This window comes from Haliaeetus leucocephalus, unplaced genomic scaffold (genome assembly GCF_000737465.1).
Source record: "Haliaeetus leucocephalus isolate CR32 unplaced genomic scaffold, Haliaeetus_leucocephalus-4.0 Scaffold439, whole genome shotgun sequence".
Lineage (NCBI taxonomy): Eukaryota > Metazoa > Chordata > Aves > Accipitriformes > Accipitridae > Haliaeetus > Haliaeetus leucocephalus.
The window spans coordinates 5,122,632-5,137,439 of record NW_010972875.1 but is presented as its reverse complement, the minus strand read 5'-3'; the positions used below and the strand labels follow the sequence as shown (position 1 = coordinate 5,137,439).

At 38.5% G+C, this 14,808-nt stretch overlaps 1 protein-coding gene across 3 annotated transcripts in view; it reads right to left on the bottom strand.

The window, feature by feature from the left end:
- GUF1 (GUF1 GTPase homolog (S. cerevisiae)) overlaps nucleotides 1–14,808 on the bottom strand; it is a 27,718-nt gene extending 12,910 nt beyond the window's left edge. For all 3 annotated transcript variants that reach the window (XM_010574488.1, XM_010574487.1, XM_010574489.1), the window contains exons 1-11: nucleotides 14,671–14,808; nucleotides 12,963–13,074; nucleotides 11,235–11,383; nucleotides 10,944–11,024; nucleotides 9,160–9,237; nucleotides 5,958–6,041; nucleotides 5,395–5,459; nucleotides 4,186–4,389; nucleotides 2,458–2,597; nucleotides 1,047–1,170; nucleotides 553–685 (exon numbers count right to left, since the gene is read on the bottom strand). In XM_010574488.1, coding sequence (XP_010572790.1) covers nucleotides 553–685; nucleotides 1,047–1,170; nucleotides 2,458–2,597; nucleotides 4,186–4,389; nucleotides 5,395–5,459; nucleotides 5,958–6,041; nucleotides 9,160–9,237; nucleotides 10,944–11,024; nucleotides 11,235–11,383; nucleotides 12,963–13,074; nucleotides 14,671–14,808 — 1,308 coding nt within the window. The remainder of the gene's footprint in view (nucleotides 1–552; nucleotides 686–1,046; nucleotides 1,171–2,457; nucleotides 2,598–4,185; nucleotides 4,390–5,394; nucleotides 5,460–5,957; nucleotides 6,042–9,159; nucleotides 9,238–10,943; nucleotides 11,025–11,234; nucleotides 11,384–12,962; nucleotides 13,075–14,670) is intronic.

Genomic DNA, 14,808 nt, shown 5'->3' with positions numbered 1-14,808 from the left:
TAATGAGCCAGCCTATTTACAGTCTCCTTTCAGCAGGTGTTCGTAAGTCCACCTCTCTCTCCCAAAATCAAGCGCACAGTAATTTTTTTTGCACCCAGTTCAATGAAGTTTGCACATGGCTATTTCACTGTGATCAAAAACTTACTTGTCTTCACCAGCCCCTGCCAGTCTTACAGTAGCATTACAAGCTATTCCTAAAAATGTTAATGTTTTCTGACTGATAAAACCTGGAAGATTATTTCACCTGCTTTAAACTCATTCCAGTCAGTATGCACTTAAAAGAATACAGCAAGAAATGTGTCCTTTATTCCCATTTGTATCAAGGGCAAGTATAAGGCGTAAAATGAGAGTGCTTGAGGTGGAAAGAGGAAGGAAAGTTAACATTCTTCTTAAAAAAAAAAAAAAATCAGTTGAAAAAAGTTTTAAGTTAAATATTGGTGTTTCTAACATTTGCCATAAAATAAAGTCTACATTAAAAGAAAAAGTGTACATGTTTATTATAGGAGGCTTTTAAGCTGCTATTTATATAAAGCTGTAATAACTTTAACATACCTTTATCAACTTTGCTGAGGAAAGAATAGCTTTATATGGAACTGTAGGTGCAGTCAAAATAACAGACATGTTATACTCTTGCTCCAAACGTTGATTAAAAACTTCCATATGTAAAAGACCAAGGAAACCCAACCTGGGAAAAAAATATCCTGTTGGTGAAAGTATTTTTATATCCCCTGGAATTTCACAGTGTTGGTTCCCCCCTCCCCAGCATGTTTACACTGCTAGTCTGGCAGTATCAGGCACAGCAAACAATCTCAAAATGATCCTACAGTTGAACAGTATGAGTCTTTGAGAACAAAAACTATCAATCACAACAAATTGCATACTCTGCGCGAGTACAGAACATAAGAATGCTTTTGATCTTTACCTATCATTAATTTGAATTAAAGCTCCTAATCTTGAATTCATTTTAATTTGACCTTCAGCTAACTTAAACTTGCATCCTCAATTTATGAACCATTCCAAAAATGAAAGCAGTATAAAAGCCTCACCTCCATCCAGCTCCTAAGGCAAGGCTACTGTCACGATGAACAGTTACACTGGAGTCATTCAATGTCAGCCTTTCCAAAGCACTTTTGAGATTATTATATTCTGTTTGGTCTACAGGATACATTCCTGTCAAAACGTATTAGATAGAATTTATGTGATAGAGAGCTTTATCTAGTGTGTACTTAGCTTTCAAATATGCCTCTTACAGTGAACACAGTAGTAAAATCAGAAATAGCTTACTTTCTGTTCCAACTTTAAAATGTGAAAAACAATGTAAGGAATTTTTTTTCTCCCTCCCCCCCAATTAGTTAAAATGTAACAAAGTTCTACATTATCTCATAAGAACAGGAATTAACATTCAAACCATAATGGTAGGGATACTGTACTCATCTAATCCTTCACAGTTGTGGAAGATGCACAATTTAGTAAAACCACTGTTTTGCAGGGCTTGGGTGTAAACATACAGCTTAAGCATAACTGAATAAACAAATTTCACTGAGATGCTCCTTCAAAGATAAGAGTGAACAGCAAAAAAAAGTGCCACATCTAACAAAGTTGCAAATGTTTCTATATTTTTTGAAACTAATAAAAGCAGCTCTCTCTATAATTACTACCTGAAATAGATTCTACTGTATCACTTTTCACATGACCGTGTGTTCAGAAAATGTTCATTGCTCTACACCAAGAAGCAACACATGTGCATACAAAAAACATTATTTACAGGATTACACTTTTCTATATTCACTGACAGACCACCTAATCTCCACAAGACAGTTCAAGTGAGTTTTACACATACCCTCACAAGTCTAGAAAGTGATTTCCAGAATTTAGTTCTTTCTAAAGCCATCTTCCATAGTATTTGTAGTAGTTACTGAAGCTGGTGGAAACAGCTCAACAGAACTATATAAGCTTAAAAAGTCAAGTATTTTACAGAACCATTCCGAATATTAGCTTTGGCAGTTCACCATGTTTAATGGAAAAGAAACAGCTGCTAATTTTTAAAAGAAAAAAAAAAGTCACAATAATTATGAAAACCTGATTATCTAGGTGAAGAATTACCCAAAATGGACTTAGTTTTTTAAAGCCTCAACCCTTTTCAAGCTATCAAGAGTTTACTGGCATTAGAAGCTATTGATAATAATGGCTAAATAATAATAATAATCATGGCTAAAAATACATTTTAGTCTTGTATTTATATAAAACCAGTCTGCAACTATTATTAATCCTGTCTGTTAAGTCACAGGGAAAATGACACGACACTACATAAATGACACACCTCTTAGCTTAACTTTGCTAAACTTCTAATCCTCACAACTCTTAATATACACGTATGTTCTTTTAAAAGCTCTAATAGCTCTCTTACTCTTGTTACTAGAAAGAAGTAATTCCACTTCATATCAGTTTACTCCTCACCTGCAAAAACCATTGGCTTCGCTGACTTAAAGCCAGGCAAAGGCTCCACTGGCTGTTTATACAAAAACAGTGTGTCTCCTATTTGGGCTTCTGTTACTTCTTTCATTCCAGCAATCAGGTAGCCCACCTGTCCAGCATATCTAAATAAAATTGGCATTATATGGACATGCTTCTTGGCATTATCAGTATTTCCACTATTCTTCCCACTTGACTTAGCTCAATCAGAAATGCAAATAAATCACCCCACCTAAAAGCCCATAAGCCAGACTTAAGTTGTTTCTCCTCTGAGTTGTGAGCTTTGTCTCAAGGGACAAGCGATCTGTTGACTCAAGTAGCTCTATTTCTGTTACAGTTAAACAGTACATTTATAGTTCTGGATTTTGAATTCTGTGCTACTGCCAGTTTGAAGGCTGTAGCTAGAGGGAAGTTCTTGGGCATCTCAGACAGAACCAGAACAGATCCCAGCTGCCAGCACAGCAAGCCTCATACACTAAGTGGCAGAAACAACAAAAGACAAATGCCTTCCATCAGCACATAATGCCGTTAGGAGAGGAACCCATGGCTGATACGCTAAAACACAGTGTACTAGTTTTGGCTGAAATGGAGTTAACTTTCTTCATAGCAGCCCCATATGGTGCTGCATTTTAGATTCATAACTAAAACGGTGTTGATAACATACCAATGTTTTAGCTATTGCTGAATAGTGCTTGCACAATGTGAATGCTTTCTCTGTTTCTTACTCTGCTCTCGCAGCAAATAGGCTAGAGGTTGGCAAGAGGCTGGGAGGTGGCAAAGCCACGACAGAGTACCTGAACTGACCAAAGGGACATTCCATGCCACATAACATCATGCTTGGCAATAAAAAACAAGCAGTGTAGTCTTTCCAAGGTGGCTGTTACTTGTAGACTAGCAGGGCATCAGTCTGCTTGTGGGAGGTGGTGAGTAATTGATTGCCTTTGCATCACTTGTTTTTATTTCTTTTCTTTTTCCTTCACTTATTAAACTGTCTTTATCTCAACCCAGGAGTCTTTCCTCACTTTTGCTCTTCCAATACTCTCCCCATCCCACTGGGGTTGAGGGAGTAAGCAAGTGGCTGGTTGGGTCCTTAGTTGCTGGCTGGGTTCAACCCACCACACGCAATAACGTAATCTCACTGAGAATCTCCCAGGAAAGTCATTAACACATACTTGGATGCAAACTGATAAAGCTTCTCCACTAATTCTAAGTACCTGATTTTCTTCCCACTGCTGCCATAAGGAGCCAGTTTCTGGAAGGTGTTGAATTCATGGATTTTAAGTTTTCACCCTCAAAATATGCTGCAGCAATAACTAAGATGAAGCCCCATTCCCTTCCACTCTCAAACAAGGTAGTTCCTAGAAATAAATTGGACAGCTGAATAAGAGGATCAAATGCTAGTCTTTAAAAAAAACAACTAGCTGTCCAGATGTTCCATGTACTATAGATGATAGAATGGCTTCCTCCCCCTAGCACTGCCCAAAAGGCAGTCCCCAAAAGCTTCTGCCTCAGTATGCCCAAAATGAAAGAGACTGACAGCAAGCATTAAATTACAAACAATAATCATAAAAAACACCACCACCAAAGAACAAGAACAAAAAACCCACATATCTCCCAGCCTTTACCATTCAAAGCAAAAATCAAACAGAAATGCAGGATTTTGTATCTTATATCAATTTATGATTTGTTCCACTGTAAGAAATTTTTACTTACAGCTTATGCGTTGGCTGTTCATTTGGAGTCAGAATTCCGACTTCATTAACTTCGTATCTTTTCTTTGTGTGTGCAGACACAATTTTATGCCCTTTCTCAATCTCCCCACCAAAGAGTGCAATGTTAGCTATGACGCCTCGGTAGTGATCAAAGGTGGAGTCAAACACTAAGGCTTTCAATGGATCAGCAGTATTACATTGGGGTCTGTCACAAAAAATTTAAAACAAAATATTAAGCAATGTGTTTTTCATTCAATATTGAATGAGCAAGCATCCCCTCCCCAAAGCTTTCATATTAATATAGATAAAACAACTGAGTAATTTTCAGTAAATACATACCAGACATAATTTCAGTGTTTCACTATGTATTATGCAGCAAATCTTTACATTTTATTTCCCCCATGTGCAACAGCAGTACAAACAGAACAAAAACAAATGCATATCCATCATACCCATTTCACAACAGGTGAAACTGATGCTTAAAGTATCATATTATGGGGGACAACAAAAATTCAACAGTTACATTCCAACAGCTGAGTTTAAAAACAAGTCTACTGATATTTTGGGTTTGCCGTCTTTCACAGAAACCTGATCTCAGATTTTCATTGTGGATTTTTTTTAACTATAATTATTAACTAATATGAGGACTACAATTATTAGCTAATCGTAGGAAAAAAAGAATGAAATGCAATATGCTGATTGAAACAACTGTAATTTAGCAGCTTTGTCATCAAGTTCTTAGATAAAAGTCTATTTTAAATGTTGTGTTCAGGATATGAAACTCTAAACACCACAGATTTCAATTACCTTTATCATTTTAACAATGCAATGTTTGAAAGGAGTAACAGCACACATCCTCAAACACTGAGTTTCATGGAAGCTGTATGAACAGTCATAAGTATCACCTTTAGTGGCTTACCTCTCATCTTTCATTACAGACTGACTCAATTTTCCTCTCCCACTTTTTAAGAATAAAGTCTACTGATATTCACACATTCATTTTTTAAAAGGCATCTCAAATCTGGTGTCATTTTTTCTGATTTGCAATTTGAAACTGACTTAATCAGCTCCAACATTAGATTTCTCTCACATCTCTAAAGTATTGACTTTAAATCAGATGAATATTAAGTACAAAACTACCACCATGTACATGCAACTCACGGTTTCCTAATTAACTTTACAATGGTTCATAATCAAAATACAGACTTACGGAGGAATCTTCTCAATGACCTTTTGAAGAACTTTTTCAACATTTGTTCCTTGTTTAGCAGAAATCTAAAAAAAAGTCCAACAACAATTTTATAAGACATGCATCTACACTCATTCAGTATCTATTAAATAGCGTCACGTTTACTTAGACAGTTTTGGTGGCCACAGATATTACTACCCATAAAAGCACTCTGAAGAACACTTTAGAATGCTATTACTATGAAATGGTTATTTGATTATAAATTATTCTGTAACTTTTTTTTCTCTTCTGAATGGCAATTGTGGTTAGGATAAAAATGAAAACAATTTATGGACCCACAATGAGAAATAATTTTAAATGTATCTGATGTCATTCATCAAGACATACTAGAATTTTTAACCAACAAGTATGTTCTCCACTCTTGTTTTCCAGGAGACAATCTTTAAAGAAATTAATGTATGTCAGACAAAGACAGGCAGACAGATGACACCCTGTTGCTTTACTACATATACATGTCTTTCATTAGCTAAGAAGTACATATAGTTATACAATCAGCCATTTTATAAAACTGCAAGAGATCTTACCCTTACACATTCTTCTACAGGGATATCAAACAGCTTCTCAATTTGTTTTTCAACTCTTTCAGGGTCTGCGTTCTTCAAGTCAATCTGAAAAACAACAAACTGCTAAATATACAGGCAACCACATCTTCCATGTGATCCAGCACTGTAGCTTCCAAATATACAAGTCAAGGAACCTTTATGTATTTATGAGTAAATACTGGATGTCTTCAGGAAAAGATCTTTATCAAGATTCATTTTAGAAAAAGTCTTCCTTGCTTGACTTCAGGAAGGATCCCCTCTGTAACTAGACTACTTTTTGTTTCATTAGGCAAAACACCTTTGTCCAAGAGCTGGTAAAAATCTTTTATTTTACAAAGTAATTTGAAAGCATAAGTGTTACCTATACTGTTTATAGGATCAAACATTAAGTACAACATACATCTACAAAAAGCAATTAATTTAAGCTAAGCAATAACTAATCTTGTGATTCCAATCATACAGCCCACAAAAATTGTATAAACCACAACATTTGGATTTCATTTAAGACTACACTTTTTTAAATATCGAGCTGCTTCTCATGTGATCTCCTCTGTAATCATTAACAAAAAGAAAAAAAAACAAAACAAAAAACAAACACTAAAGCACATGGAGAAACATATGGATTATCATAGCAAGAACGTTTCAAGTTATTTCTGTAAAAAGCCACTCAAAGATTCACCAGAAAAAAAAAATATTTTAAATGGAAGGAATTTCAATGTTCATAAACTGGCACATTTAAATTATGATAGGCTACAGGATTGTTACATATATTCCAAATTATTTAAGTCCTTCCTATCCACACACCGTCCTATCCACAGATAGGAGTCTTAAGTGTTCTCAGGTTAAAGAGTCAACTAAGTGACACAGAAATTACACAAGTTACACATCACTAAGGCGAGTGTGTATGTACAAATAGAAGACAACCTAAGGTCACACTGACAGCCTTCTAAATTGTTCTCATCCGTAATTTCCAATTTGAAAACCCCAGCTGCTAAAAATCTGTCAAAAAGCAGGATTAGTAGAATGATAGAATCATTTAGATTGGAAAAGATCCTTAAGATCATCAAGTTCAACCATAAACCTAACACTGCCAAGTCCACCACTGAACCATGTCCCTAAACACCACATCTACATGTCTTTTAAATACCTCCAGGGATGGGGACTCAACCACTTCCCTGGGCAGCCTGTTCCAATGCCTGACAACCCTTTCAGTAAAGAAATTTTTCCTAATATCCAATCTAAACCTCCCCTGGCACAGCTTGAGGCCATTTCCTCTCATCCTACCTCCAGCCATCTGACAGAAGAGACCAGCACCCACCTCACTACAACCTCCTTTCAGGTAGCTGTAGAGAGCGATAAGGTCTCCCCTCAGCCTCCTCTTCTCCAGACTAAACAACCCCAGTTCCCCCAGCCGCTCCTCATCAGACTCATGCTCTAGATCCTTCACCAGCTCCGTTGCCCTTCTCTGGACACACTCCAGCACCTCAGTGTCTTCCCTGTAGTGAGGGGCCCAAAACTGAACACAGGACTCGAGGTGCGGCCTCACCAGCGCCCAGTACAGGGGAAGAACCACCTCCCTGCTCCTGCTGGCCACACTATTGCTGATACAGGCCAGGATGCCGTTGGCCTTCTTGGCCACCTGGGCACACTGCTGGCTCGTATTCAGCTGGCTGTCGACCAGCACCCCCAGGTCTTTCTCTGCCGGGCAGCTTTCCAGCCACTCTTCCCCAAGCCTGTAGCACTGCATGGGGTTGTTGTGACCCCAGTGCAGGACCCAGCACTCGGCCTTGTTGAACCTCATACAATTGGCCTCAGCCCATCGATCCAGCCTGTCCAGATCCCTCTGTAGAGCCTTCCTACCCTCAAGCAGATCAACACTCCTGCCCAACTTGGTCTCAGCTGCAAACTTACTGAGGGTGCACTCGATCCCCTCATCCAGATCATTGATAAAGATATTAAACAGAACTGCCCCCAATACTGAGCCCTGGGGAACACCACTTGTGATGGCCACCAACTGGATTTAACTCTATTCACCACAACCCTCTGGGCTCAGCCATCCAGCTGGTTTTTTACCCAGCGAAGAGTACATGCATCCAAGCCATGAGCAGCCAGTTTCTCCAGGAAAATGCTGTGGCAAACAGTGTCAAAGGCTTTACTAAAGCCTAGGTAGACAACATCCACAGCCTTCCCCTCATTCACTAAGTGGATCACCTTGTCATAGAAAGAGATCAGGTTGGTCAAGCAGGTCCTGCCTTTCATAAACCCATGCTGACTGAGCCTGATCCCCTGGTTGTCCTGTACATGCCGTGCGATGGCACTCAGGATAATCTGCTCCATAACCTTCCCTGGCACCGAGGTCAGACTGACAGGCCTGTAGTTCCCTGGATCCTCCTTTTGGCCCTTCTTGTAGATGGGCATCATATTAGCTAACCTCCAGTCAACTGGGACCTCCCCCATTAGCCAGGACTGCTGATAAATGATGGAAAATGGCTTGGTGAACACTTCTGCCAGCTCCCTCAGTACCCTTGGGTAGATCCCATCTGGCCCCATGGACTTGTGTGTGTCTAAGTGGTGTAGCAGGCCGCTAACCATTTCCCCTTGGATTATGGGGGCTGTACAAAGGCAGCATCACAACCAGCCTGCTTGGAGCATGGCAGAGCACATGCAGGTTAATCTGCAATTTTCTGGCCATTCATGCCCAAATGCCCACACCAGCTAGACATTCTCACCTGAATTTAACATTGAGACAATCTGAAACCTTGGAATGCCACAGCTTCAGCTTGTTCTCATTACGATAAAATACACAGTACTGAATATTACCTAAGTGGTCAGATGTTTTTCATACCATAGCCCATTTGCATCAAGCTTATTTGTTTACAAACGATAACTGGTTCAGATTTCCTTATCAAGATACAATTTACACAATGCTTCTGATCTTTATTTACCATACAGACTCCAATATTTTTTCAGTGCTGCTTGTAAAATGCTTCTACATGTATTTATGAAATAAAAACTGAAGTTTCCAACAATTACTGTAAAATATTAAACAGACAGTAAATACACAGTTATTACATTGTAGTTATTTTTTCATTATATACTTCTATTTGAGAATACTTTTCTTATCAATCTTCTAAACATTTAAACAACCCAACTACTTAATATGAAACTCTAAAACCTTTATTACCTTATTTATGACAGGAATTATTGCAAGTTGTGCTTCAAAAGCAAGATAGAAGTTTGCCACTGTCTGAGCCTGAATACCCTAGAAAATAAGCAATAAAAAAGTTTAACATGGAATCTTCCTGAGTTTTGGTGGTTTGGTTGTTTTTTTTTTTTATGCATACTATACAGATTACTTCGCTAGTCTAGCCACTCCTCCATGTGGGGGATGGAAAATAAGTAAAGGTTATTGATTATACACATTGCTGAGAAAGAAAACCCCATTCCTAATTATCATTTCTTGTAATCTGAATATAAGTAAATGAACTAATAATGCTTTGTGTGATCACTTACATGGAATTATTTATAGATAGCACAGTATTATGCATACATTATGCACCAAGTACATATTTTTGTTATTTATTTTTGAATAGCAAAGATCATAACAGGTACCTCAAAAACCAGATGCTTTGTCCACAACAAACTATTCAGAAATGGACTAAGACAAAGAAAAAGGGATGTTTATCATGGTAATAAGACTGTAGTTGCTCCAGAGGGAAGGAACATACCTTCAACTTACCTTACAGTTATTTTCAAAACAGAAAACAGATTATAACGTTTGTACCTCACATTTCTTTCAAAAGGATGGAAAAAGAACAGCTCTCATTAGAAAAAAAGGAAGATTACCTTCCAGATTCAAGTACCAGGTAAGGGAAAACAAAGAGATAGAGATGCTAATGAATGAGAGTATAAAGCCTAATATCGCAATTGGACAGGAGAGGGCAGAAGGGGGAGTGAGGGGGAAGAGAAGGAAAAAAAAAAGAAGTTACTTGTTGTCTTCCCCTTTGTTTACAATAGATCAAGTGGAAAATTACTTATATGGGGATATTCATTATGGATATATGGGCCTAACTCTTTAGGCAATGTAAAGAAGAAGCAAAGAACATTTATTAAACAAAAAAACACCCCACCCCAAAAAAAGAAAAAAATATATAGAATGCAAAGAATGGAAGACCTAAACCTTTAAAGTTACTTCCAGAATTCAGGCTGGCAGAAGAAACATTAGCAATTATAATGAAAAAGTTGAGTGTGTAAGCATTCTGACTTAAAGGCAAATACTGAATACCAAACAATCACGTAATATTTAAACATAACATAAAAAATATATACACAATAAATATAAAAACATCAGCACATTTAGAAAACATATTTATTACCAAAGCTTACTTAAGAAGTCCGCTTGCCCATCAAGCTAGGAAGGAGCAAGTGTTCATAAGCATTGAAAGTTAGTTAGTTGTTGGGGTTTTGGGGTTTTTTTCATCTAACAAGGAAAAAAGTAGTATTCATTTGACCCTTGTACAATCCAATAATAAATATGCCATAGAGAAAATTATCAAAATACTTTGTGAGAATGTGTCCGTATTTAAAATCATGATCCCATAATCCTCATATTCATCTGTTAACTGATTCTTCAAAATGTTTCTAGCACTGTACAAATAAAAGTACAACTAAGATCTCTAATTTCACTTCGCTCCTAGTATAGACTTCATAAATTTATGAGCATCACCTTACAAACATTTTACTCCCTCACTCTCCTGCTTCTGAAAGATCAGTCAAGAACCCATTAATCCAGTGGATATAAAACTTCTCAAGTTTCCAGAATAAATTTATTCACATTTGGCTTATAGTGTCCTTTAGCTTTAATGTTGCCAGTATCAGTTTGTATTACAGATGATCAAAAACACAAAACAATGCAGATTAAAGAAATTGCTGAAATTCCAAGTAGAAAACAAGAATTAAGAACTCCACCTCATTTGCATCCACTACAAGTATGACACCTTGACAGGCAGACAGTGATCGTGATACTTCATAGCTGAAATCTACGTGGCCCTGTGGAGAAAATAAATGTTTACAATTTCAGGTATTTCTAGAGTCTTTTGCAAAGATTTCTATATTATGATGTTTCCATTTGTACATATGTTCACAATGCTTACAAAAAAAAAATAAATTGAATAAACACAAGAAGCTAGAAATCTCCTACTTTTAAATATTAAGACATTTAGCTTTGTGCAATTTAAACATTGTTTATACTTAACTTACTGGCGTGTCAATAAGATTTAAGAGGTAGTTTACTCCTTCATGATTGTAAAAGATTGATGCAGATTGTGCTTTAACTGTAATTCCTCTTTCACGTTCCACTTGCAGTTTATCCAGCACTTGTTTATTACGGTCAGTTTTAGCAATTGTTCCTAAGATAAAAAAAACCAGTTTTATTACCTCATTTAAAACATTAGCTCCCAAAATAAATAATTCTTGAAAATGCCATTAACCAAGAGAACATGGGACTTGCAGCTGTAAACGAAGCTCTTCCATCTGATTAAACTAAACTTAGATTTTAATTTAAAAATAAAATTATGCTTCAACTCAACATTTGTTAAATAAATTTTTACATATGAAGTTATATAAAATATTGAATAAGCAGGATACAAAACATCATGTAAGTCTAAATCAGATATTAAGAAGTAGCAATGATTCCATTCAGTGCTAAATAATTTTGATGTTTAAAGAAACTTCACCTCCTATTACTTGAGAGGAGCTCCATGGCCCACAGCTCCAACCAGTGCCAATCTCAAGTGCAAACGAAGCATTATCATAGAGCTTGACAGACCTGAATTCAAAACCCCATTCTATCACAGGCATCAGGTAAAATTGCCCACTGTGACACATAGGAGCTAATCATAAAGAATAACTTTGATCAGAAGCTTCTTTCCCAAGTTTTGTTTTGCTCATCCCTTAAATGAGAAAATCAAGACTCTTCCTAAAGAGTATATCGAAGTAGCTAATTTAAGCTCTGCCATGAAATTAGTCTCCTCTTGGGAGATACAGCAATTGCTTAACAGCTTACCTTAGAGAACTGTCTAAAGCAACCTCTGCCTCTCTCTTCTAAGGAAAGCCTAGTTTCAGAGTAACTTACAGTTACAAAGATCCCTTAGCACTTCTGTTTCTCACTTTCACTTTAAAAGGGGGATAGTTTTCCTTATGCTCAACAGTAACAGAGAAATAAAAACACTGAAGTCCAAGAAGCACTCTGATGAGGACAAAATAAATACCTCTGAAGATGAAAGTAACACAACTTCACCAATACTCAGAGTGAAGGAAAAAGCAAGTCCATATAGCAGCTGAGAATCCATGGAATTAAACTTAATTACTAGCAGTTATTCTACACACTAAATCTAAATCAACATAGGGCTGTACCTTTCTAAAAGTTACTACACAGCATCATATCAGCTTCAGTACCAGTGAGCTTCACCACCATGAAAGCCAGCTCTTCATGGTTTGCTCACAAGAGGACATATCATTACTTTCATCTAAGTACAGGCAACTGAAGTTCCTCCCTGTTTCAGTAACACTTTTGAAAACTACTCTGTCCAGAACTCCTAGGTCATGACAGTTCCATTCTGTCCACCCCAAACACTGGCAGTAAACATCATAAACTTGCTGTGTACCAGTCTAATGGACAATTGGTCAGGAATTACAGGAGTAGTATCTTGAACAAGGAGGTACACTCCTTTTCAGTCTCCTTCTGAAATACATACTTCCTTGAGTGAATTACACACCTCCTTACCCCTACTGGCAGGCAGATCTCAACCAGAAAGAAAGTATATCATATTCACATCTGTAACACCACACAACTGGCAGCCTAAAAGCACAAGCAATCTGGCACTAGAAGACCAAAGATATTAGAAATTTTAGTAATAGTCAAAGCTACAGAAACTTACACGCCATCTTACACGTCAAGAAAAGGTATCATAAAATGAGAACACTTACCTGTAATTTCCAACAATCTGTCTGCTAGCGTGCTTTTGCCATGATCTACGTGAGCTATAATACTGAAGTTTCTAATGCTTTCAACAGGATACATCAACATATCTAATTTTTCCTGAAAAACATAAATTCATTTTCGTAAGCCATGGTTACAGTCTCTATGTACAATATGACTTGGCCTTTAAAAAAAGAATTAACTCTCTTCTCTAGAAGAGGCATAGGTTGAACAGAGATACAAAAACTTAAATTGTCATCAGTGTTTAAAATGCTAGCATTTCATTTTAGTCATACATACATATATATTTATTATTACTCTGAACAATCAGTATGTATGCTGGAAAGCGTCGTGAAAGGTAGTACATTCCTATGCATATAGGGAGTTGGAAAACTTAAAATGGTTTCAAGTTTGTTAAAATACTAAACTTAGGGATTAAGAAAAACTGCATTCAAGGGACCACTAAGGACATCATTCTTCACAAGCATGATAAGAATAGAGTGACGTTACCTAGCAGCTCAGGTAGCAGTGAACTCGTCATAAGGAGCAAGCAGACTTTGTGGAAAAGGAAGCTACAGATTAACAGTTATCTTGGCTAAATTAAAAAAAAAAAAATAATGCAGTGTCGTGGTTTAACCCCAGCCAGCAACTAAGCACCACACAGCCGCTCACTCACTCCCCCCGCAATCCAGTGGGATGGGGGAGAAAATCGAGAAAAGAAGTAAAACTCGTGGGTTGAGATAAGAACGGTTTAATAGAACAGAAAAGAAGAAACTAATAATGATAAAGATAACACTAATAAAATGACAACAGTAGTAATAAAAAGATTGGAATGTACAAATGATGCGCAGGGCAATTGCTCACCACCTGCCGACCGACACCCAGCCAGTCCCCGAGCAGCGATTCCCTGCCCCCCTACTTCCCAGTTCCTAAACTAGATGGGACGTCCCATGGTATGGAATACACTGTTGGCCAGTTTGGGTCAGGTGCCCTGGCTGGGCATGAGAAGCTGAAAAATCCTTGACTATAGTCTAAACACTACTGAAACTGAAAACATCAGTGTTATCAACATTCTTCACATACTGAACTCAAAACATAGCACTGTACCAGCTACTAGGAAGACAGTTAACTCTATCCCAGCTGAAACCAGGGCATGCAGAAAACCAGCCTGACTTCCTTGGTTTGCACACATAAAGGTCCAACACTAAAAAACTTTTCTTTGTGTTATTCCTGCTCCTTCCAATTAATACCACACTCCTTTGCTTTTCAAAACTTCCAGCATCAAGACCCAGGAGGCCCCTCGTAGCAGTCAGTTAACACTTTACTGAAAAACTCTGGTCGCCCATTTTAGATATACACAAAGCTCCTCTCTCTCACACAGGCTACGCATGGCAGCTCCGGGCCAGGCAGAGAAGAAAGCAAGCCCGGAGCTCTTTGCTAGCCTCAAGACACAGCATTAAGCAGCATTATCTGGCGTGTCCCTTGCAAGCAACATGCCTCGGCTCGCAACGGCAAGTCCTCCTACTGCCCAGGGGACGCAAACGCCCCCGCAGCGGGAAACGGCTCCTCCAGGACGACATCGCCTGTCGGGAAAGGCCACCTTCTACACGCAGGACCGTCGCCTTGCCTTTGGGGACCCGCTGCAGGCCAGCTTCGGGCAGCCCAAACGACTCCCCGCACCCCCACCCCTCCCGGGCAGCCGCCCCGCGGTCTCACCTTGCCGCGGGAGCTGTACAGCCGCTCGCACGCCACGGGCCCCGCCGGCAGCCGGGGCGGAAGGCAGAGCGGGGCGGCAGCGGGGCAGGGGCTGCGCAGCCGGGCCCACCACGCCGCCGTCCTGCCGGCGAGGGCCAT